The sequence below is a fragment of the Tachyglossus aculeatus genome, chromosome 17 (genome assembly GCF_015852505.1).
Source record: "Tachyglossus aculeatus isolate mTacAcu1 chromosome 17, mTacAcu1.pri, whole genome shotgun sequence".
In the NCBI taxonomy this organism is placed as follows: Eukaryota; Metazoa; Chordata; class Mammalia; order Monotremata; family Tachyglossidae; genus Tachyglossus; species Tachyglossus aculeatus.
In genome coordinates, this window is record NC_052082.1 from 48,571,143 (window position 1) to 48,597,192 (window position 26,050).

General features: G+C 50.7%; 1 protein-coding gene across 1 annotated transcript; it reads right to left on the bottom strand.

Annotated features, from left to right (window-relative positions):
- Positions 1-21,670, bottom strand: SLC46A1 (solute carrier family 46 member 1). Its single transcript, XM_038758842.1, has 5 exons — positions 21,413-21,670; positions 7,478-8,330; positions 5,687-5,770; positions 2,197-2,353; positions 1-716 (listed from the first exon to the last, which is right to left on the bottom strand). The coding sequence occupies exons 1-5, from the start codon at positions 21,668-21,670 to the stop codon at positions 662-664; spliced, it is 1,407 nt and encodes a 468-aa protein (XP_038614770.1). The 3' UTR covers positions 1-661.
- Positions 21,671-26,050: the final 4,380 nt, after the last annotated feature.

The window sequence follows — 26,050 nt, forward strand, 5'->3', positions numbered from 1 at the left end:
CTTACTATAAAAGTTTAATTCATATAATTCATTATATGAATTCCTTTATGACCACAAACTTCTGATTAGATCTCAAATAAACCATAAAATGGAAACCTATATACTGAATTCCTTTATGACCACAACCTTCTGATTAGATCTCAGTAAACTACGACGACTTAATACGCTGAGAGACCCTCTCCCCCGTATCACCACCAAATTGGCACTTTCGGTGAGAACGTTTTAGAGCAGACCTTCAATCTCAGACCCCTTCCCCGAATCTTTCACCGTGATTATAGCTCCTTGACCACTCCCGGGGTGCTTGAGGGCATTATAAAGTTTGGGTTGGCCTGCCCCATCTCCTGAGGACATATATCTTGGGGCCCGAGGAGAAGAGGTTTCTGGATCCCGCCGGTGCTTAGGGAAGCTGAAATTGCTGGCCCCTCTCCTGTGCAGCTGCCTGAGAAAAATCATTGGAATTACCTTAAGTTATATGGCCTCTTACCCAGGAACCCTCTCGCCTCCCTCTCTTAGGCCAGGAGGACCTGGGCTGTGGGGTTCCCAAAGTCCGGAGAGGCGCGACTTCAAATCGACGTGGCTTCTTTTTGATTCTGTTGGTCAGATCACCTGGACAGGGTCTCACTGTCCCTCCTCCGATCGGCTCCCGGGGAGCCCGGCACCATCAGGTGTCCACGTAACGCCGGTACTCGGGTTTTGGGTCAAAGACTTCCAACATCCTGAGGGAAAAGAGGAAGCGAAATGCACAGGCAGGTAAGGGGATCTATTCGTGCAGGGGAGAGGGAGACACCTCTGCCTGTGTCTGGCCTTTAGTTGGAAAGAGCTGTCTTCCCTCCCTCCCCTGGGCCTTGCCGGGGGGTAAAGGAGGACCCTCAGGGCTTGGGGAGAGGCCTCCCCCAAAGAGTGGGTCATGGGGGCCTGGTTTCATGCTAGACTGGATGCTTGACGCCTAAGTAGCTGCTGTCCATCCAGGGGCTTCCTCTAAGTACTAGCAGTCGGGGTGGGGAATAGATCCCACTCATTCCTCATCCTTGACATTCTGCCAGCCTCCGTAAGGGAAAGACTCTGGCTGAGGCCTACACTGGGCTGCCACTACTGCCTCCCCTCCAGCCCTGGGAAGCTCAGCCCAGGGTCAACCTCCTCACCACGGGTGTAAAAGTGGGGTGCCCTGTTTCCAATCAGGCCTCCGTCGCACAGCACCAAAGCCCCTCTGAGGTGGGTGCTCCTCCCCACCCCTGAGCATCCCAGAAGATTGGGCCCCGGGCCAGGGACGGGGCACGGAGTTCTCCCTGCAAAGCCAGGACAGGTAACTGACAAGATGTAGTCATAGAAGGCGCTTGGTTGGAGAGAGAAGGACATAGCCCACTGTTGGGTAGGGACTGTCTCTATATGTTGCCAATTTGTACTTCCCAAGCGCTTAGTACAGTGCTCTGCACACAGTAAGCGCTCAATAAATACGATTGATGATGATGATGACATCAAAGAAAGACTTGGGTACTTAAACTACCCTGGCCACCACAGCACTTAAGCACTTATCTTTAGACTCTACTGCTTCCTCCAACCTCTAATTTATTTGTCTGCCTCCCCTGCTAGATTGTCAGCTCCTTGAGGGCAGGGACCATTCTGCTCATTCTGCTGCCCTCTCCCAGGTGCTTAGTACAGCACTCTGCACATGGTAGGTGATCAAGAAATACTGTGGACTGCCTGACTCACTGGAACGTTCATTCATTCAATCGTATTTATTGAGCGCTTACTGCGTGCAGAGCACTGTACTAAGCGCTTGGGAAGTACAAGTTGGCAACGCAACATATAGCGTGGCTCAGTGGAAAGAGCTCGGGCTTTGGAGTCAGAGGTCACGGGTTCAAATCCCGGCTCTGCCAATTGTCAGCTGTGTGACTTTGGGCAAGTCACTTCGCTTCTCTGTGCCTCAGTTCCCTCATCTGTAAAATGGGGATTGAGACTGTGAGCCCCCCACGGGACAACCTGATCACCTTGTAACCTCCCCAGCGCTTAGAATGGTGCTTTGCACATAGTAAGCACTTAATAAATGCCATCATTATTATATAGAGACGGTCCCTACCTAACAGTGGGCTCATTCGGGGACACGCTCCGGGTTCCCCACTTGGAATCTGGACTTGGAGAAGAGCTCGCCTCGGGCCACATCCTCAGGGGGAGCCCCGCCCGTCCAATGTCCATTACCCGATCAAAGCCGCCGGGATGAGGAGGATGCCAGCTCCCAGGAGGAAGGGGAATCCCTTCATGAAGTTCAAGGTGGCGGGGTAGAGGGAGTTGAAGATGCCGGTGGCTGTCAGCAGGCAAAGTCCTTCCACGCAGGCCAGGGATGCAAACAGAGCCCCTGGAAGAAAACCAAAGGTACAGTTGGACACTAGGGACAAGTCAAGGGGTTCCGTGAAGAGGCTCGGAGGCAAACTGTCCCGTGCAAATGAGTAAGCGCTCATTAAATACGACTGAATCAATGAATGAATGAATGAGAAGCAGAATTCTTAGCGGCGCTGAGAGCAGCCAGGAAGTCCCCGGCACGAATGATGATTGTGGTATTTGCTAAGCGCGTACTACACACCAGGCACTGTACTAAGCGGTAACGTCCTCAGACCCAGGTTGCCTGCCTTCTCTGCACCGCCCTCCCCTTCACATTCGACAGACGATCACTCTCCCCATCATCACGGCCTTAATTCATTCATTCAATCGTATTTATTGAGCGCTTACTGTGTGCAGAGCACTGTACTAAGCGCTTGGGAAGTACAAGTCGGCAACATATAGAGACGGTCCCTACCCAACAGCAGGCTCACAGTTTAGAAGGGGGAATAAAGGGACATCTCCTCCAAGAGGCCTTCCCCGACTGAGCCCAACTTTCCTCTTCTCCCACTCCCTTCTGCCTTTTATTCACCCCTCCCTCGGCCCCACGGTGTTTCCGTACGTATCAGTAATTTATTTATTTATATTCATTTCTGCGTCCCCCGCTAGACCGCAAGTTCCTTGCGGGCAGGGAACATGGCTCCCAACTCTGTTACATCAGAGAAGCAGCGTGGCTCGGTGGAAAGAGACCGGGCTTTGGAGTCTGAGGTCATGGGTTCAAATCCCGGCTCCGCCAATTGTCAGCTGTGTGACTTTGGGCAAGTCACTTCACTTCTCTCTGTGCCTCAGTTCCCTCATCTGTAAAATGGGGATGAAGACTGTGAGCCCCCCGTGGGCCAACCTGATCACCTTGTAACCTCCTCAGCGCTTAGAACAGTGCTTTGCATATAGTAAGTGCTTAATAAATGCCATTATTATTATTATTATTATTATTATTACATTGTCCTATTCTCCTCGCCCACGCGCTTGGTACAGCGCTCAATAAAAACAACCGATTGATTGATTGCTATTTTGGCAAACTGGTTTCTGGGGTTATTAGATCACCAAACTCTATCACATTAAAAGAATTCCACCTTGGGGGTGGTCCCCTGCCACAAGTCCCCAGGGCTGCTTTCATGGTCAGAGATGAATAATTCGTTTTGACTGTGTGGGCAACAGAGCCTCTTAAGGGGTTTGTCGGCCCAGTATAATGATGCTCTGGGGCTTCCTCCCGCCTCTCCCGGGTCCCTGGGCTCGGCTTTACTGGCTTGCTACATTTCTGCTTCGGCTAAGCCCAGGAGAGGACCCCGTGGCCTCTACTATCCCACAACTGCAGCTTGATTAAAAAGCACAACGTGGACGGAAACCAGTCCCGAGAAGGAGAAAAACGGAGGACCAGCTGCCTGGCCCGTGACTCCCGACTCTGTTGGATCGTACTCTCCCAAGCACTTGGTCCAGTGCTCTGCACACGGGAAGCGCTCAATAAATGCCACTGATTGACCGAAGAGGTAAACCCCGAAGGCTACAGCCAGGGAGAAGGCTGGGAGAGAAATGAGAGAGGGCAAGCCGTGGTGGCTGCCAAATGGTGTCCTGCATAAATCAGGCAGGGAGACGTTCAGTCTGTTGACAAACCCCTCTGTTTTTCCTCTGTGACACTTCACACAGCCGCCCCTTCCGCTCCATCTAAACGGCTACCACGTTCGTCAAGCCGTCGCAGACTCCCTCGCTGGTCTCCTTGCCACCAATCCTCCTCCCTTTCCAGTCCAGACTTCACTCTGCTGCCTAGTCCGTTCTCCTAAAACATCACTTCTGCATATCTTCCCTTCCACCGAAACCTTCAATGATTGCCCACTTCTCTCTGCAATGAACAGAAATGCCTGACAAGGAGAGGCAGGATTGCCTAGCGGATAGACCACGGAACTGGGAGGTCAGTAAGCTCCCTAGGGGCGGGGAACGTGTCTGTTAATTATTGTACTCTTCCGAGCGCTCAGTTCAGTGCTCTGTACGCAGTAAGCGCTCAATAAATACAACTGAATGAGTGAGGAGGCTCGGTTCTTGCCCTGGCTCTGCTGCTTGTCTGTTGGGGGACCTTGGGAGAGTCACTTGAAATTCTCTGGGTTTCAGTTTCCTCATCGGTGAAATCCGGGGATAAAAACACCTGTTCTCGCACTCTCTCAGACGGTAAACCCAATGTGGAACCAGGACTGTGTCCCATCTGATTATCTTGATCCATCCCGAAGCTTATTAAGCATCGTCATCATCATTACTATTAATAGCTTTAAGGCATCACATCAGCTCTCTCATTCATTCATTCATTCAATCGAGGCTTATTAAGCATCATCATCATCATTACTATTACTAGCTTTAAGGCATCACATCAGCTCTCTCATTCATTCATTCAATCAAAGCTTACTAAACATCATCATTACTATTAATAGTTTTAAGGCATCACATCAGCTGTCATTCATTCATTCATTCATTCAATCGAGGCTTATTAAGCATCATCATCATCATTACTATTAATAGCTTTAAGGCATCACATCAGCTCCTTCATTCATTCATTCAATCGTATTTACTGAGCGCTTACTGTGTGCAGAGCACTGTACTAAATGCTTGGGAAGTACAAGGTGGCAACATACAGAGACGGTCCCTACCCAACAACGGGCTCACGGTCTGAAGGGGGAGGTGGACAACAAAACAAAACATGTGGACAGGTGTCAAGTCGTCAGAATAAATAGAAATCAATCAATCAATCATATTTATTGAGTGCTTACTGTGTGCAGAGCACTATACTAAGCTTCATAATAAAGCTAGATGCGGAAAAGAGGGGCTTAAGTTTGCTCTGAACGAGAGCTGCCTGTCCTATCTTCTTGTGCTGGCCACCTGAATGAAGTTTGTTCATTCAATCGTATTTGTTGAGCGCTTATTGCGTGCAGAGGACTATATTAATAACTTGGGAGAGTACAATACAACAGTAAATAGGTCCACTGCCTGCCCACAGTGAGCTTACCTAGCTCCTGGAAGGGCAATTCAAGCTATAACTTATTTGAAAAGTCCTTTTTCACTCTCAGTGAAAAGCAGCATGTGGCTCAGTGGAAAGAGCCCGGGCGCCGCAGCCATTCCAGATGGAAAATCCAGACTCCCCCTTTTCCTATCCACACTCTCCGGTCCTCCTCCTCAGTGGGCCTCATCCCACCGTTCCTATCCTGAACCTCCTTGACCCTGTTGCCGCTACGCCCCGTTCCCCTCTGGAAGTTCGGGAAGAGTCAGGGAGCAGCGAGCCTTGCAGACTCACTCCTGGAGGCGGGTGTGCGTATGGATAAGGAATCCTTACCCTGCTCTTCCTCGCCAACCAACTTGGAGAGTTTTGCCCGGATGACTGGGGTGCAGGCCAAGGAGAGAAAGAGGAGACCGTACCCTGTGGGAATACAAAAAAAAACACATCAGTGCCGTGTCCTGATCGGGAGAGGTGGACGGGGGGTGCACTGATCAAATCCCAGCTCTGCCAATTGTCAGCTGTGTGACTTTGGGCAAGTCACTTAACTTCTCCGTGCCTCAGTTCCCTCATCTGTAAAACGGGGATTAAGACTGTGAGCCCCCTGTGGGACATCCTGATCTCCTTGTAACCTCCCCAGTGCTTAGAACAGTCTTTGCACATAGTAAGCGCTTAATAAATGCCATTATTATTATGATTATGGATAACAAATACCTTCAGCTCGCGCCATTTTAAGGTAGGGAAGCAGCAGGGTCTAGTGGAAAGGGTCAGAAGACCAGGGTTCTAATCCCAGCTCTGTCCATTGTCTGCTGGGTGACCTTGGGCAAGTCACTTCACTTCTCTGATCCTCAATTTCCTAAACCGTAAAATGGGGATTCAACTGAGGGCCAGAGGAGTGAAGTGAGCCCACTGCTGGGTAGGGACCGTCTCTATATGTTGCCAACTTGTACTTCCCAAGCGCTTAGTACAGTGCTCTGCACACAGTGAGCGCTTACTAAATACAATAGAATGAATGAATGAGAGTACAGTACAACCATAACTGTACAACTTGACACCCGTCCACATGTTTTGTTTTGTTGTCTGTCTCCCCCTTCTAGACTGTGAGCCTGCTGTTGGGTAGGGACCGTCTCTAGATGTTGCCAACTTGGACTTCCCAAGCACTTAGTACACACAGTAAGTGCTCAATAAATACGACAATGAATGAATGAATGAATTCCTGGTCTCCCTCCTGCTTCAACACTGAGCCCCGTGTGGGACGGGGACTGAGTCCATCCTGATCGGCCTCTATCTTCCCTCTAGACTGTAAGCTTGTTGTGGGCAGGGAACGTGTCTACCCACTCTGTTGTACTGTACTCTGCCGAGAGCTTAGAACAGTGCTCTTCGCCCAGAAAGGGCTCAATAAATACCACTGTACATATTTATTACTCTATTTATTTTACTTGTACATATTTATTCTACTTATTTTATCTTGTTAAGATGTTTTGTTTTGTTGTCTGTCTCCCCCTTCTAGACTGTGAGCCCGCTGTTGGGTAGGGACCGTCTCTATACGTTGCCAACTTGGACTTCCCAAGCGCTTAGTACAGTGCTCTGCACACAGTAAGCGCTCAATAAATACGAGAAACCACACTGCTTCTCTTCTGCTTCTTCTCGGGGTGTCAGATTTAGGAAGAGAAGCAGTGTGGCTCAGTGGAAAGAGCCCGGGCTTTGGAGTCAGAGGTCATGGGTTCGAATCCCGGCTCCGCCAACTGTTAGCTGTGTGACTTTGGGCAAGTCACTTCACTTCTCTGGGCCTCAGTTCCCTCATCTGTAAAATGGGGGTTAAGATTGTGAGCCCCCCGTGGGACAACCTGATCACCTCGTAACCTCCCCAGTGCTTAGAACAGTGCTTTGCACATAGTAAGTGCTTAATAAATGCCACTATTAACCTGATCACCTCGTAACCTCCCCAGCGCTTAGAACAGTGCTTTGCACATAGTAAGCACTTAATAAACGCCATAATTATTATTAATTATCATTATTCTCTTTCCATAGAAGGAGAGGTGAGGACATCTGATGGAACGTTTCCCCCAGAAACTGCTTTTCTGGGTGGGCAGTGACGGCCCACTCCGAGCGGGAGAGCGGCCCACCCACCTGCGAACATCACCGGGGTCGTCGTGGCCACCGAGACGACCACCAATCCCAGGATGTTGGAGGCGAGGCCGACCTCCGCCACCCAGCCGTCCTCCAGGCACAGCTGCAGAGCCCGCAGGCCCCCCAGGCTGGTGAGGTAAGCCAGATGCAAGGCGGCCGAGCCGTAGCCGATCAGGTCGGACCCCCAGCAGAGGGGCGAGCTCAGCTCGTACAGGACGAAGATGTCCCTGGCGCCGAAGTGGACGGTCACCACCAGGAAGAAGGAGAGGGAGTAGAGGGCCAGATGCTTCCGGGATTTCTCAGGGCCCGGGGTGGCGTAGAGAGCAAACACCGAGCGGTAGTGCCGGAGGGTGAGGAGCCGGGCTGGCCGGGGTTCCCTCACCGACTCGCGGAAGCCGAGGGCCGCGTACCCCACCGCGGCCACCTGCACGGCCAGAACCAGCCAGAAAGGGTTGACGAAGCCCTGGGCGCGGAGCCAGTGACCGCCGATGATGCCCGCCAGCATGCCCGCGATGCCCAGGCACGCCTCCAGCACGGCCACCCGGAAGGTCCGGGCGTCCCGGGCGCTGACGTCCGCCACGGCAGCGAAGCCCCCGGCCAGCACGCTGTTGTAGTCCCCGCAGAGGCCGCTCAGCAGGCGTCCCAGCAGGAGGAATCCCACGTGGAGCCGCAGGGTCACGACGAGGAGGGACAGGGCGGCCTGGAGGGCCAGGCCGGCCGTGGCCAGGACCAGAAGGGGCCGCCTCCCCACGCTGTCGCTCCAAGGCCCCAGGAGGGTGGCGGAGAAGAGGCCCACGAAGAACCCGCTGAGGTTGATATACAGGCTCCAGTGGGAGGTCTCGGTCTCCACTTCCTATGGAAAAATCCATCAATCAATCAATCAATCAGTCAATCGTATTTATTGAGCACTTACTGTGTGCAGAGCAATGTACTAAGCGCTTGGGAAGTAGAAGTTGGCAACATATAGAGACAACCGCTACCCAACAGTGGGCTCACAGTCTAAAAGGGGGAGACAGAGAACAAAACCAAACATGCTAACAAAATAAAATAAATAGAATAGATATGTACAAGTAAAATAAATAGAGTAATAAATATGTACAAACATATATACATCGATAATAATAATAATAATTATAATGGCATTTACTGAGAGCTTCCTATATGCAAAGCACCGTTCTAAGCGCTGGGGAGGCTACAAGGTGATCAGGTTGTCCCACGGGGTGCTCACAGTCTTAATCCCCATTTTACAGATGAGGGAACTGAGGCACAGAGAAGTTAAGTGACTTGCCCGAAGTCACCCAGCTGACAATGGGCAGAGTCGGGGTTTGAAACCATGACCCGACTCCAAAGCCCGGCCTCTTTCCAGCGATCTATCGGTGGTATCGACTGAGCGCTTATCGGATGCCGGGCACTGGGGAAACTACGCTATATTAGAGTTGGTAGACATGGTCCCTGCCCTCGGTGAGCGAATAGTCTACGAGACGCGAAGCTGGCTTTGTGCAGAGCTGGCTTTGTGCAGGGCACTGTACTAAGCGCTTGGGAAGTCCAAGTTGGCAACACATAGAGACGGTCCCTACCCAACAGTGGGCTCACAGTCTAGAAGGGGGTGACAGAGAACAAAACCAAACATACTAACAAAATAAAATAAATAGAATAGATATGTACAAGTAAAATAAATCAATAAATAGAGTAATAAATATGTACAAACATATATACAGGTGCTGTGGGGAAGGGAAGGAGGTAAGGCGGGAGGGATGGAGAGGGGGAGAGGAAGGAGGGGGCTCAGTGTGGGAAGGGCTCCTGGAGGAGGTGAGCTCTCAGTAGGGCCTTGAAGGGAGGAAGAGAGCTAGCTTGGCGGATGTGTGGAGGGAGGCTGTATGGCGGATGTGTAGTGGGCCAAAAGCGAGTAAAATTGAGGAGCTGGATGTTCCCCAATACTGCAGGTGCGAGATCCAATTTTTGTTCATAAAACCGAGTAACTAAGCAGAAGCCATCGTGAGGCCAAAACGAAAGGGTTCTGCTGAAGCGGTAGCAAGCCGAGACTAGATGGCTCCATCTTCACGCCTCCTAAAGATGATTTCTTCCTTTGTCATTGGCAGACACTGACTTCAAACGTTTGTCTGTGGGGTGTGATGAAACCAACCCAATCATCTGTTTTTACCGCCCAACTCCTCCTCTAAACTCCTTGTGGGTGGGGGTCCCATCGACCGACTCTGTTGGAGTGGACCCTCCCGAGCGTTTTGTACGGGGCTCTCCGCAAAGCAAGCGGCGAGCGCTCAGTACATACCGGAGATCAATCGATAACCATCGACAGATAAGCAGTATGGCATGGGGACAGGGCACGGGCCTGGGAGTCACAAAGTTTGCTGCCATTTGTCTGCTTCATGGGGACAGGGCAGGGGCCTGGGAGTCACAAGGTTTGCTGCCATTTGTCTGCCGCATGGGGACAGGGCACGGGCCTGGGAGTCACAAAGTTTGCTGCCATTTGTCCGCTGCATGGGGACAGGGCACGGGCCTGGGAGTCAGAAGGTTTGCTGCCATTTGTCTGCTGCATAGGGTTGGGGCAGGGGCCTGGGAGTCACAAGGTTTGCTGCCATTTGTCCGCTGCATGGGGACAGGGCACGGGCCTGGGAGTCAGAAGGTTTGCTGCCATTTGTCTGCTGCATGGGGACAGGGCACGGGCCTGGGAGTCACAAGGTTTGCTGCCATTTGTCTGCTGCATGGGGACAGGGCACGGGCCTGGGAGTCACAAGGTTTGCTGCCACTTGTCTGCTGCATGGGGTAGGGACTGTCTCTATATGTTGCCAACTTGTACTTCCCAAGCGCTTAGTACAGTGCTCTGCACACAGTAAGCGCTCAATAAATACGATTGATGATGATGATGATAGGGCACGGGCCTGGGAGTCACAAGGTTTGCTGCCATTTGTCTGCTGCATAGGGATAGGACACGGGCCTGGGAGTCACAAGGTTTGCTGCCATTTGTCTGCTGCATAGGGACAGGGCACGGGCCTGGGAGTCACAAGGTTTGCTGCCATTTGTCTGCTGCATGGGGTAGGGACTGTCTCTATATGTTGCCAACTTGTACTTCCCAAGCGCTTAGTACAGTGTTCTGCACACAGTAAGCGCTCAATAAATACAATTGATGATGATGATGATAGGGCACGGGCCTGGGAGTCACAAGGTTTGCTGCCATTTGTCTGCTGCATGGGGTAGGGACTGTCTCTATATGTTGCCAACTTGTACTTCCCAAGCACTTAGTACAGTGCTTTGCACACAGTAAGCGCTCAATAAATACAGTTGATGATGATGATGATAGGCACGGGCCTGGGAGTCACAAGGTTTGCTGCCGTTTGTCTGCTGCATGGGGTTAGGGCATGGGGTTAGGGCACGGGCCTGGGAGTCACAAGGTTTGCTGCCATTTGTCTGCTGCATGGGGTAGGGACTGTCTCTATATGTTGCCAACTTGTACTTCCCAAGCGCTTACTACAGTGCTCTGCACACAGTAAGCGCTCAATAAATACGATTGATGATGATGATGATGATGATAGGGCACGGGCCTGGGAGTCACAAGGTTTGCTGCCATTTGTCTGCTGCATGGGGTTAGGGCATGGGGTTAGGACACGGGCCTGGGAGTCACAAGGGTTGCTGCCATTTGTCTGCTGCATGGGGTAGGGACTGTCTCCATATGTTGCCAACTTGTACTTCCCAAGCGCTTAGTACAGTGCTCTGCACACAGTAAGCACTCAATAAATACGATTGATGATAATGATGATAGGGCAGGGGCCTGGGAGACACAAGGTTTGCTGCCATTTGTCTGCTGCATGGGGACAGGGCACGGGCCTGGGAGTCACAAGGTTTGCTGCCATTTGTCTGCTGCATGGGGTAGGGACTGTCTCTATATGTCGCCAACTTGTACTTCCCAAGCGCTTAGTACAGTGCTCTGCACACAGTAAGCGCTCAATAAATACGATTGATGATGATGATGATAGGGCAGGGGCCTGGGAGTCACAAGGTTTGCTGCCATTTGTCTGCTGCATGGGGTAGGGACTGTCTCTATATGTTGCCAACTTGTACTTCCCAAGCGCTTAGTACAGTACTCTGCACACAGTAAGCGCTCAATAAATACGATTGATGATGATGATGATAGGGCAGGGGCCTGGGAGTCACAAGGTTTGCTGCCATTTGTCTGCTGCATGGGGTTAGGGCACGGGCCTGGGAGTCACAAGGGTTGCTGCCATTTGTCTGCTGCATGGGGTAGGGACTGTCTCCATATGTTGCCAACTTGTACTTCCCAAGCGCTTAGTACAGTGCTCTGCACACAGTAAGCACTCAATAAATACGATTGATGATAATGATGATAGGGCAGGGGCCTGGGAGACACAAGGTTTGCTGCCATTTGTCTGCTGCATGGGGACAGGGCACGGGCCTGGGAGTCACAAGGTTTGCTGCCATTTGTCTGCTGCATGGGGTAGGGACTGTCTCTATATGTCGCCAACTTGTACTTCCCAAGCGCTTAGTACAGTGCTCTGCACACAGTAAGCGCTCAATAAATACGATTGATGATGATGATGATAGGGCAGGGGCCTGGGAGTCACAAGGTTTGCTGCCATTTGTCTGCTGCATGGGGTAGGGACTGTCTCTATATGTTGCCAACTTGTACTTCCCAAGCGCTTAGTACAGTACTCTGCACACAGTAAGCGCTCAATAAATACGATTGATGATGATGATGATAGGGCAGGGGCCTGGGAGTCACAAGGTTTGCTGCCATTTGTCTGCTGCATGGGGTTAGGGCACGGGCCTGGGAGTCACAAGGTTTGCTGCCATTTGTCTGCTGCATGGTGTAGAGACCGTCTCTATATGTTGCCAACTTGTACTTCCCAAGCGCTTAGTACAGTGCTCTACACACAGTAAGTGCTCAATAAATACGATTGATGATGATGATGATGACAGGGCACGGGCCTGGGAGTCACAAGGTTTGCTGCCATTTGTCTGCTGCATAGGGTTGGGGCAGGGGCCTGGGAGTCACAAGGTTTGCTGCCATTTGTCTGCTGCATGGGGACAGGGCACGGGCCTGGGAGTCACAAGGTTTGCTGCCATTTGTCTGCTGCATAACCCTGGGCCAGTCACTTCACTCCCTGTGCCTCAGTTCCCTCATCTGCAAAATGGGGATGGAGACTGTGAGCCCCACGTGGGACAGGAAGAGGGTCCAACCCAATTCCCTGGTTTCCACCCCAGCTCTTAGAAAGGTGCCTGGCACGTGGTAAGTGCCTAGCAAACAAATAATAATAATAATGATAGCATTTATTAAGCGCTTATTCTGTGCAAAGCACTGTTCTAAGCACTGGGGAGGTTAGCTCTCTTCCTCCCTTCAAGGCCCTACTGAGAGCTCACCTCCTCCAGGAGGCCTTCCCTGACTGAGCCCCTTCCTTCCTTTCCCCCTCGTCCCCCTCTCCATCCCTCCCATCTTACCTTCTTCCCTTCCCCACAGCACCTGTATATATGTATATATGTTTGTACGGATTTATCACTCTATTTATTTATTTATTTATTTATTTTACTTGTACATATCTATTCTAATTATTTTATTTTGTTAGTATGTTTGGTTTTGTTCTCTGTCTCCCCCTTTTAGACTGTGAGCCCACTGTTGGGTAGGGACCATCTCTAGATGTTGCCAACTTGTACGTCCCAAGCGCTTAGTACAGTGCTCTGCACACAGTAAGCGCTCAATAAATACGATTGATGATGATGATGATGATAGGGCACGGGCCTGGGAGTCACAAGGTTTGCTGCCATTTGTCTGCTGCATAGGGATAGGACACGGGCCTGGGAGTCACAAGGTTTGCTGCCATTTGTCTGCTGCATGGGGTAGGGACTGTCTCTATATGTTGCCAACTTGTACTTCCCAAGCGCTTAGTACAGTGCTCTGCACACAGTAAGCGCTCAATAAATACGATTGATGATGATGATGATGATAGGGCACGGGCCTCGGAGTCACAAGGTTTGCAGCCACTTGTCTGCTGCATGGGGTAGGGACTGTCTCTATATGTTGCCAACTTGTACTTCCCAAGCGCTTAGTACAGTGCTCTGCACACAGTAAGTGCTCAATAAATACGATTGATGATGATGATGATAGTGCACGGGCCTGGGAGTCACAAGGTTTGCTGCCATTTGTCTGCTGCATAGGGATAGGACACGGGCCTGGGAGTCACAAGGTTTGCTGCCATTTGTCTGCTGCATGGGGTAGGGACTGTCTCTATATGTTGCCAACTTGTACTTCCCAAGCGCTTAGTACAGTGCTCTGCACACAGTAAGCGCTCAATAAATACGATTGATGATGATGATGATGATAGGGCACGGGCCTGGGAGTCACAAGGTTTGCAGCCACTTGTCTGCTGCATGGGGTAGGGACTGTCTCTATATGTTGCCAACTTGTACTTCCCAAGCGCTTAGTACAGTGCTCTGCACACAGTAAGCGCTCAATAAATACGATTGATGATGATGATGATAGGGCACGGGCCTGGGAGTCACAAGGTTTGCTGCCATTTGTCTGCTGCATAGGGATAGGACACGGGCCTGGGAGTCACAAGGTTTGCTGCCATTTGTCTGCTGCATGGGGTATGGACTGTCTCTATATGTTGCCAACTTGTACTTCCCAAGCGCTTAGTACAGTGCTCTGCACACAGTAAGCGCTCAATAAATACGATTGATGATGATGATGATAGGGCATGGGCCTGGGAGTCACAAGGTTTGCTGCCATTTGTCTGCTGCATAGGGTTGGGGCAGGGGCCTGGGAGTCACAAGGTTGGCTGCCATTTGTCTGCTGCATAGGGACAGTGCTCTGCACACAGTAAGCACGGGCCTGGGAGTCACAAGGTTTGCTGCCATTTGTCTGCTGCATGAGGACAGGGCACGGGCCTGGGAGTCACGAGGTTTGCTGCCATTTGTCTGCTGCATGGGGTAGGGACTGTCTCTATATGTTGCCAACTTGTACTTCCCAAGCGCTTAGTACAGTGCTCTGCACACAGTAAGCGCTCAATAAATACAATTGATGATGATGATGATAGGGCACGGGCCTGGGAGTCACAAGGTTTGCTGCCATTTGTCTGCTGCATGGGGACAGGGCACGGGCCTGGGAGTCACAAGGTTTGCTGCCATTTGTCTGCTGCATGGGGTAGGGACTGTCTCTATATGTTGCCAACTTGTACTTCCCAAGCGTTTAGTACAGTGCTCTGCATACAGTAAGCGCTCAATAAATACGATTGATGATGATGATGATAGGGCATGGGCCTGGGAGTTGCAAGGTTTGCTGTCATTTGTCTGCTGCATAGGGTTGGAGCAGGGGCCTGGGAGTCACAAGGTTTGCTGCCATTTGTCTGCTGTATAGGGTTGGGGCAGGGGCCTGGGAGTCACAAGGTTGGCTGCCATTTGTCCGCTGCATAGGGACAGGGCACGGGCCTGGGAGTCACAAGGTTTGCTGCCATTTGTCTGCTGCATGGGGACAGGGCACGGGCCTGGGAGTCACAAGGTTTGCTGCCATTTGCCAGCTGCATGGGGACAGGGCACAGGCCTGGGAGTCACAAGGTTTGCTGCCATTTGTCTGCTGCATAGGGTAGGGACTGTCTCCATATGTTGCCAACTTGTACTTCCCAAGCGTTTAGTACAGTGCTCTGCACACAGTAAGAGCTCAATAAATACGATTGATGATGATGATGATAGGGCATGGGCCTGGGAGTCGCAAGGTTTGCTGTCATTTGTCTGCTGCATAGGGTTGGAGCAGGGGCCTGGGAGTCACAAGGTTGGCTGCCATTTGTCTGCTGCATAGGGACAGGGCACGGGCCTGGGAGTCACAAGGTTTGCTGCCATTTGTCTGCTGCATGGGGACAGGGCACGGGCCTGGGAGTCACAAGGTTTTCTGCCATTTTCCTGCTGCATGGGGACAGGGCACGGGCCTGGGAGTCACAAGGTTTGCTGCCATTTGTCTGCTGCATAGGGTAGGGACTGTCTCCATATGTTGCCAACTTGTACTTCCCAAGCGCTTAGTACAGTGCTCTGCACACAGTAAGCGCTCAATAAATACAATTGATGATGATGATGATAGGGCACGGGCCTGGGAGTCACAAGGTTTGCTGCCATTTGTCTGCTGCATAGGGATAGGACATGGGCCTGGGAGTCACAAGGTTTGCTGCCATTTGTCTGCTGCATGGGGTAGGGACTGTCTCTATATGTTGCCAACTTGTACTTCCCAAGCGCTTAGTACAGTGGTCTGCACACAGTAAGCGCTCAATAAATACGATTGATGATGATGATGACAGGGCACGGGCCTGGGAGTCACAAGGTTTGCTGCCATTAGTCTGCTGCATGGGCTTAGGGCACGGGCCTGGGAGTCACCTGGTTTGCTGCAATTTGTCTGCTGCATGGGGAGGGACTGTCTTTATATGTTGCCAACTTGTACTTCCCAAGCGCTTAGTACAGTGCTCTGCACACAGTAAGCACTCAATAAATACGATTGATGATGATGATGATAGGGCACGGGCCTGGGAGTCACAAGGATTGCTGCCATTTGTCTGCTGCATAGGGATAGGACACGGGTCTGGGAGTCACAAGGCTTGCTGCCATTTGGCTGCTGCATGGGGTAGGGACTGTCTCTATATGTTGCCAACTTGTACTTCCCAAGCACTTAGTACAGTGCTCTGCACACAGTAAGCGCTCAATAAATACAATTGATGATGATGATGATAGGGCATGGGCCTGGGAGTCACAAGGTTTGCTGCCATTTGTCTGCTGCATGTGGTAGGGACTGTCTCTATATGTTGCCAACTTGTACTTCCCAAGCGCTTACTACAGTGCTCTGCACACAGTACGTGCTCAATAAATACGATTGATGATGATGATGATGATAGGGCACGGGCCTGGGAGTCACAAGGTTTGCTGCCATTTGTCTGCTGCATGGGGTTAGGGCATGGGGTTAGGGCACGGGCCTGGGAGTCACAAGGTTTGCTGCCATTTGTCTGCTGCATGGGGTAGGGACTGTCTCCATATGTTGCCAACTTGTACTTCTCAAGCGTTTAGTACAGTGCTCTGCACACAGTAAGCGCTCAATAAATACGATTGATGATAATGATGATAGGGCAGGGGCCTGGGAGTCACAAGGTTTGCTGCCATTTGTCTGCTGCATGGGGACAGGGCACGGGCCTGGGAGTCACAAGGTTTGCTGCCATTTGTCTGCTGCATGGGGTAGGGACTGTCTCTATATGTTGCCAACTTGTACTTCCCAAGTGCTTACTACAGTGCTCTGCACACAGTAAGCGCTCAATAAATACGATTGATGATGATGATAGGGCACGGGCCTGGGAGTCACAAGGTTTGCTGCCATTTGTCTGCTGCATGGGGTTAGGGCATGGGGTTAGGACACGGGCCTGGGAGTCACAAGGGTTGCTGCCATTTGTCTGCTGCATGGGGTAGGGACTGTCTCCATATGTTGCCAACTTGTACTTCCCAAGCGCTTAGTACAGTGCTCTGCACACAGTAAGCGCTCAATAAATACGATTGATGATAATGATGATAGGGCAGGGGCCTGGGAGACACAAGGTTTGCTGCCATTTGTCTGCTGCATGGGGACAAGGCACGGGCCTGGGAGTCACAAGGTTTGCTGCCATTTGTCTGCTGCATGGGGTAGGGACTGTCTCTATATGTCGCCAACTTGTACTTCCCAAGCGCTTAGTACAGTGCTCTGCACACAGTAAGCGCTCAATAAATACGATTGATGATGATGATGATAGGGCAGGGGCCTGGGAGTCACAAGGTTTGCTGCCATTTGTCTGCTGCATAGGGTTGGGGCAGGGGCCTGGGAGTCACAAGGTTGGCTGCCATTTGTCTGCTGCATAGGGACAGGGCACGGGCCTGGGAGTCACAAGGTTTGCTGCCATTTGTCTGCTGCATGAGGACAGGGCACGGGCCTGGGAGTCACGAGGTTTGCTGCCATTTGTCTGCTGCATGGGGTAGGGACTGTCTCTATATGTTGCCAACTTGTACTTCCCAAGCGCTTAGTACAGTGCTCTGCACACAGTAAGTGCTCAATAAATACGATTGATGATGATGATGATAGGGCATGGGCTTGGGAGTCACAAGGTTTGCTGCCATTTGTCTGCTGCATAGGGTTGGGGCAGGGGCCTGGGAGTCACAAGGTTGGCTGCCATTTGTCTGCTGCATGGGGACAGGGCAGGGGCCTGGGAGTCACAAGGTTTGCTGCCATTTGTCCACTGCATGGGGACAGGGCACGGGCCTGGGAGTCACAAGGTTTGCTGCCATTTGTCCACTGCATGGGGACAGGGTACGGGCCTGGGAGTCACAAGGTTTGCTGCCATTTGTCTCCTGCATGGGGTTAGGGCACGGGCCTGGGAGTCACAAGGTTTGCTGCCATTTGTCTGCTGCATGGGGAGAGGGCACGGGCCTGGGAGTCACAAGGTTTGCTGCCATTTGTCTGCTGCATGGGGACAGGGCACGGGCCTGGGAGTCACAAGGTTTGCTGCCATTTGTCTCCAGTATGGGGTTAGGGCACGGGCCTGGGAGTCACGAGGTTTGCTGCCATTTGTCTACTGCATAGGGACAGGGCACGGGCCTGGGAGTCACAAGGTTTGCTGCCATTTGTCTGCTGCATGGGGTTAGGGCACGGGCCACAGAGTCACAAGGTTTGCTGCCATTTGTCTGCCGCATGGGGACAGGGCACGGGCCTGGGAGTCACAAGGTTTGCTGCCATTTGTCTGCTGCATGGGGACAGGGCACGGGCCTGGGAGTCACAAGGATTGCTGCCATTTGTCTGCTGCATGGGGACAGGGCATGGGCCTGGGAGTCACAAGGTTTGCTGCCATTTGTCTGCTGCATGGGGACAGGGCACGGGCCTGGGAGTCACAAGGATTGCTGCCATTTGTCTGCTGCATGGGGTAGGGACTGTCTCCATATGTTGCCAACTTGTACTTCCCAAGCGCTTAGTACTGTGCTCTGCACACAGTAAGCGCTCAATAAATACGATTGACGATGATGATGATAGGGCAGGGGCCTGGGAGTCACAAGGTTTGCTGCCATTTGTCTGCTGCATGGGGTTAGGGCACGGGCCTGGGAGTCACAAGGTTTGCTGCCATTTGTCTGCTGCATAGGGACAGGGCACGGGCCTGGGAGTCACAAGGTTTGCTGCCATTTGTCCACTGCATGGGGACAGGGCACAGGCCTGGGAGTCACGAGGTTTGCTGCCATTTGTCTGCTGCATAGGGTTGGGGCACGGGCCTGGGAGTCACGAGGTTTGCTGCCACTTGTCTGCTGCATGGGGACAGGGCACGGGCCTGGGAGTCATAAGGTTTGCTGCCATTTGTCTGCTGCATGACCCTGGGCCAGTCACTTCACTCCTCTGTGCCTCAGTTCCCTCATCTGCAAAATGGGGATGGAGACTGTGAGCCGAGCCCACGTGGGACAGGGAGAGGGCCCAACCCAATTCGCTGGTTTCCACCCCAGCTCTTAGAATGGTGCCTGGCACGTGGTAACTGCCTAGCAAACAAATAATAATAATAATGATAGCATTTATTAAGCGCTTACTCTGTGCAAAGCACTGTTCTAAGCGCTGGGGAGGTTAGCTCTCTTCCTCCCTTCAAGGTCCTACTGACAGCTTACCTCCTCCAGGAGGCCTTCCCAGACTGAGCCCCTTCCTTCCTTTCCCCCTCGTCCCCCTCTGCATCCCCCACATCTTACCTCCTTCCCTTCCCCACAGCACCTGTATATATGTACATATGTTTGTACGGATTTATTACTCTATTTATTTATTTATTTTGCTTGTACATATCTATTCTAATTATTTTATTTTGTTAGTATGCTTGGTTTTGTTCTCTGTCTCCCCCTTTTAGACTGTGAGCCCACTGTTGGGTAGGGACCATCTCTATATGTTGCCAACTTGTACTTCCCAAGCGCTTAGTACAGTGCTCTGCACACAGTAAGTGCTCAATAAATATGATTGATTGATTGATTGATTGATTGATTACAAGGTGATCAGGATGTCCCACGGGGGGGCTCACAGTCTTCATTCCCATCTTACAGGTGAGGGAACTGAGGCACAGAGGAGTTGAGCGACTTGCCCAGAGTCGCACAGCTGACAAGTGGCGGAGCCGGGATTTGAACCCATGACCTCTGACTCCAAAGCCCGGGCTCTTTCCACTGAGCCACACTGCTTCTCATGCAAGTACCACGGTTATTATCATTATTATTAGTATTATCATTAATTGGGCTGCCCCGTGAATTAATTCAGTCCCAGCAGGAGGAAGAAAAGGATCATCGCGCCAAGCCCATTTCACAGATGGGGAAACTGAGGCTCAAGGGATCCGAAAACCCCAGATCAGGCTAACTTCCCCCTGAATCGAACCTCCCCGATTGCTGCTCCTGCATATTCCCCTCGGAGCAAAGATGCCAGCAATCCCCGCTACAGTCTTCCCCACATCGCTCATTCTTGCTTGACAACTGCGGGAGACGGAGGCTGACTGTTAAGTGTCCAGTCACACTCAGCTAAGTATCTTGTCAGCTAGTTCCTACTGTGCAACACATCTTCACTGTCAATCTGCTGAGGGTGCTACTCCTGCCCTGACTCCGCCTCCTCCAATAACCACGCCCCTCCAGCCCTGGGCCCCTCCCACCCTAGCCGCCCCCCCATCCCGGGCTCCACCTCCTCCAATCATATAACCACGCCCCCCAGCCCTGACCCCGCCTCCTCCAATCATTCCCCCTTCTAGACTATGAGCCCACTGTTGGGTAGGGACCGTCTCGATATGTTGCCAACTTGTACTTCCCAAGCGCGTTGTACAGTGCTCTGCACACAGTAAGCGCTCAATAAACACGATTGAATGAATCGACCCCCTCGTCCCCCTCTCCATCCCCCCATCTTACCTCCTTCCCTTCCCCACAGCGCCTGTATATATGTTTGTACATATTTATTACTCTATTTATTTATTTTACTTGTACATATCTATTCTATTTATTTTATTTTGTTAGTATGTTTGGTTTTGTTGCCTGTCTCCCCTTTCTAGACTGTGAGCCCACTGCTGGGTAGGGACTGTCTCTATATGTTGCCAACTTTACCTCCCAAGCACTTAGTCCAGTGCTCTGCACACAGTAAGCGCTCACTAAATACGATTGATTGATTCCCCCTTCTAAACTGTGAGCCCACTGTTGGGATGGGACCGCCTCTATATGTTGCCAACTTGTACTTCCCAAGCGCTTAGTCCAGTGCTCTGCACACAGTAAGTGCTCAATAAATACGATTGAATGAATGAATGAATAACCACGCCCCTCCATCCCTGGCTCCGCCTCCTCCAATCACAGCCACGCCCCTCCACCCCTGGCTCCTCCTCCAATCACAGACACGCCCCTCCATCAATGGCCACGCCCCTCCAGCCCTGGCCCCGCCTCCTCCAGTCACAGCCACGCCCCTCCATCCCTGGCTCCGCTTCCTCCAATCACAACCACGCCCCTCCAGCACTGACTCCGCCTCCTCCAATCACAACCACGCCCCTCCATCCCTGGCTCCGCCTCCTCCAATCACAACCACGCCCCTCCAGCCTTGGCCCCGCCTCCTCAAATAACAACTACGCCCCACCACCCCTGGCCCCGCCTCCTCCAATAATAGCCCCGCCCCTCCACCCCTGGCCCCACCTCTTTCAATCACAACCACACCCCTCCATCCCTGGCTCCCTCTCTTCCAATCATAGCCCCGCCCCTCCGCCCTTGGCTCCGCCCCATTCAATCACAACCACGCCCCTCCATCCCTGGCTCCGCCTCCTCCAATCACAGCCACGCCCCTCCGCCTCCTCCAATCAGAGCCACGCCCCTCCACCCCTGGCTCCGCCTCCTCCAATCAGAAGCCACGCCCCTCCGCCCCCTCCTGCCCCCGTCCGCCGGCACCTGCCGCTGGGGGTCCGCGCTGCTGTCGCCGCAGCCGCCTTCGCGTCCGGTGCCGTTGTAGCCGCGGTCTTCGCCGAGGCGGTCCCAGAGGTACTGGGTGGCCAGCGGCGTCTGCAGCATCAGCGCGAACGACGCCAGGAACAGCAGCGGCTCCACGGGCCCGCGCCGCAGCCAGGCGCGCGCCCGGCAGCGGGGGCCGCCCGCCTCAACGCCCGCCCCGCCGCTGGGGGGCACCGCGGGGCGCGCGCGCTCGTCCATGGCGCGCGCGCAACCTCCAGGCTCGACGCCCGTCTGCGCCTGCGCGCCGCAATTCGCCGGGGGCGGGAACCCGGCCGGAAGTGACGTCACGGCGGACCCCCCCCCTGCCCTCGACTGAGGGGGAAGGGCCCGACCTGAGGGCCTCAGGGGGAGAAGAGGGGGAGAGCGGCCCCTGTGCACTCATTCAATCCTATTCATTATTAATAAGAATAACGATATAATTATAATTATCATATTATAATAATAACATATTATATATGATATATGTAGTATATATAATTATATTATATTATGATAATATTACTACTATCGTATTACAATGCAATTATTACAAATATACCAATATTATTAATAATTAATACTGTTATTGATTATTAGTATTAACAGTGATATTATCAATAATATTAAATGTTATTGCAGTGATATTTATATTATTATTATTACAAGGTGATCAGGTTGTCCCATGGGGGGCTCACAGTTCTAATCCCCATTTTCCAGATGAGGTAACTGAGGCCCAGAGAATCAATCAATCAATCGTATTTATTGAGCGCTTACTGTGTGCATAGCACTGGACTAAGCGCTTGGGAAGTACAAGTTGGCAACATATACTGACAGTCCCCACCCAACAGTGGGCTCACAGTCTAGAAGGGGGAGACAGAGAACAAAGCAAAACATATTAACAAAATAAAATAAGTAGAATATGTACAAGTAAAATAAATAAATAAATAGGGTAATTGAGTGGAAAGAGCATGGACTTGGGAGTCAGAGGTCTTGGGTCCCAATCCCGGCCCCGTCATTTGTCAGCTGTGTGACTTTGGGCAAGTCACTTCACTTCTCTGGGCCTCAGTTACCACATCTGTAAAATGGGGATTAAGACAGTGAGCCCCATGTGGGACAACCTGATTACCTTGTATCTACCCCAGTGCTTAGAACAGTGCTTGGCACATAGTAAGCGCTTAACAAATACACTCATCATCATCATCACCATCCCTCTCCCTGTTCCTCAATACTCCCTTTATAACCAACAGACCACAGCTCTCTCCGTCTTTCAAACCCTTCTAAAATCACACCTCCAGGAAGCCTTCCCCGATTAATTTCCCGTCTACTCAATCAAAAATAAGAATAATTATTATGGTCCTCGCTAAGCGCTTACGATGTGCCAAGCACTGTTCTAAGCGCAGGGGTAGATACAAATCATTCAGGTTGGACACGGTCCCTGTCCCACATGGGGCTCACGTTCTTAAACTCCTATTTTACAGATGAGGCAACTGAGGCACGGAGATTCGTTCATTCATTCAATCGTATTTATTGAGCGCTTACTGTGTGCAGAGCACAGTACTAAGCGCTCGGGAAGTCCAAGTTGGCAACATATAGAGACGGTCCCTACCCAACAGTGGGCTCACAGTCTAGAAGGGGGAGACAGACAGAGAACAAAACAAAACATATTAACAAAATAAAATAAATAGAATAAATATGTACAAGTAAAATAAATAGAATAATAAATACGTACAAACATATATACATATATACAGGATTAAGACTGTGAGCCACACATGGGACAACCTGATCACCTTGTATCCTCCCCAGTGCTTAAAACAGTGCCTTGCACATAGTAAGCACTTAACAAATGCCATTATTATTATTATGTGTATTATAAAATAAATATAATAAATATGTACAAATAAAATAAATGTTTTATGTGAATCAATCAATCAATCGTATTTATTGAGCGCTTATTGTGTGCAAAGCACAGTACTAAGCGCTTCGGAAGTCCAAATTGGCAGCATATAGAGACGGTCCCTACTCAACAGTGGGCTCACAGTCTAGAAGGGGGAGACAGAGAACAAAACAAAACATATTAACAAAATAAAATAAATAGAATAAATATGTACAACTAAAATAGAGGAATAAATACGTACAAACATATATACATATATACAGGATTAAGACTGCGAGCCACACATGGGACAACCTGATCACCTTGTATCCTCCCCAGTGCTTAGAACAGTGCCTTGCACATAGTAAGTGCTTAACAAATGCCATTATTATTATTATTATGTGTATTATAAAATAATTAGAATAAATATGTACAAATAAATACTTTATGTGAAGTGACTTGCCTCAGGTCACATAGCAGACATATGATGGAGCAGGATTAGAACCCAGGTCCTTCTGGCTCCCGCGCCCAGGCACCCGTATCTTTTTTCTACTGTATTTGGATCTAGTCACTCATTCTCCATCCTCTATTTGCATTGCTTGTCCCTTTGTTCCTAAGAGTACTACTTTTCACTGACCCTATTGAATTTCAGCTTGTTCAGGAAATCGGGTTAAAGAGGAAATTGTAAGAGAAGATAAAGCTAAGGATAAAAGAGTCAGGAAACTGGCTGGGGAATCAGTCAGTGCAGGAAAAAAGAAAAAAAAACTCTGGATGAAAAGGAGAGAGGCAGAGGGTTCAATAAGTTCTTAGCTCAGTCTTTACTAAAGAAGACATTAGAGAGATCCTTACACCTCGATTGCATCAAAAGCATTTATGGCACAATCATGGGTTCAAATCCGCCACTAATCAGCTGTCGACTTTGGACAAGTCACTTAACTTCTCTGGGCCTCAGTTCCCTCACCTGTAAAATGGGGATGAAGACTGTGAGCCCCCCGTGGGACAACCTCATCACCTTGTGACCTCCCCAGCGCTTAGAATAGTGCTTTGCACATAGTAAGCGCTTAATAAATGCTATCATTATTATTATTATGTGCTGGACACTGCACTAAGTCCTTGAGACAGTCTTCTAGACTGTGAGCCCGCTGTTGGGTAGGGACTGTCTCTATGTGTTGCCGACTTGTACTTCCCAAGCGCTTAGTACAGTGCTCTGCACACAGTAAGCGCTCAATAAATACGATTGATTGATTGATTGATTGAGAACATGTAATAGAAGTAAAAAGCATGATCCCTCCGGGGAAAAGTTGAGGTCTGTACCTCATGTCTCCATGTTTTGTTTTGTTGCCTGTCTCCCCTTTCTAGACTGTGAGCCCGTTGTTGGTTAGGGACTGTCTCTATATGTAGCCAACTTGTACTTCCCAAGTGCTTAGTACAGTGCTTCGCACACAGTAAGCGCTCAATAAATATGATTGAATGAATCTCCGTGCCTCAGTTGCCTCATCTGTAAAGTGGGAGTTTAAGAACGTGAGCCCCATGTGGGACAGGGACCGTGTCCAACCTGAATGATTTGTATCTACCCCTGCGCTTAGAACAGTGTTTGGCACATCGTAAGCGCTTAGCGAGGACCATAATAATTATTCTTATTTTTGATTGAGTAGACGGCAAATTAATCAGGGAAGGCTTCCTGGAGGTGTGATTTTAGAAGGGTTTGAAAGACGTTGCCTAGTGGAAAAAACACTGGCCCCGGAATCGGGTGACCCTGGTTCAGTCACCCGTCGTCGGGTAAGGACCGTCTCTATATGTTGCCGACTTGTGCTTTCCAAGAGCTTAGTCCAGTGCTCTGCACACAGTAAGCGCTCAATAAATACGATTGAATGAATGAATGAATGAATGAATAATAATTATTGTAGGAATGAATTGTATTGAATTATTGAATTGAATTGAATTGTATTGAATGAATGAATTATTGTAGGATTCATTCAGTCATGTTGAGCGCTTACTGTGTGCAGAGCACTGTACTAAGCGCTTGGAAAGTACAAGTTGGCAACATATAGAGACGGTCCCTATCCAACAGCGAGCTCACAGTCTAGAAATGCAGGGACTGAGGATGTTGCTGTGTTGTGTGTATGTATAATAATGATGGCATTTGTTAAGCGCTTACTATGTGCAAAGCACTGTTCTAAGCGCTGGGGAGGTTACAAGGTGATAATAATGATGGCATTTGCTAAGCGCTTACTATGTGCAAAGCACTGTTCTAAGCACTGGGGAGGTTACAAGGTGATCAGGTTGTCCCACGGGGAGCTCACAGTCTTAATCCCCATTTTACAGATGAGGTAACTGAGGCACAGAGAAGTGAAGTGACTTGCCCAAAGTCACCCAGCTGACTATTGGCGGAGCCGGGATTTGAACCCATGACCTCTGACTCCAAAGCCCGGGCTCTTTCCACTGAGCCACGCTGCTTACTCAGAGCTTACTATGTACAAAGCACTGCTCTAAGCGCCGGGGAGGTTACAAGGTGATCAGGTTGTCCCACGGGGGGCTCACAGTCTTCATTCCCATTTGACAGATGAGGGAACTGAGGCACAGAGAAGTGAAGTGACTCGCCCAAGGTCACACAGCTAAGTGGCAGAGTCGGTATTAGAACCCACAACCTCTGACCCCCAAGCCCCGGCTCTTTCCACTAAGCCACGCTGCTTCTCCATGTTTGGCTCCTCCCAGGATCCTTA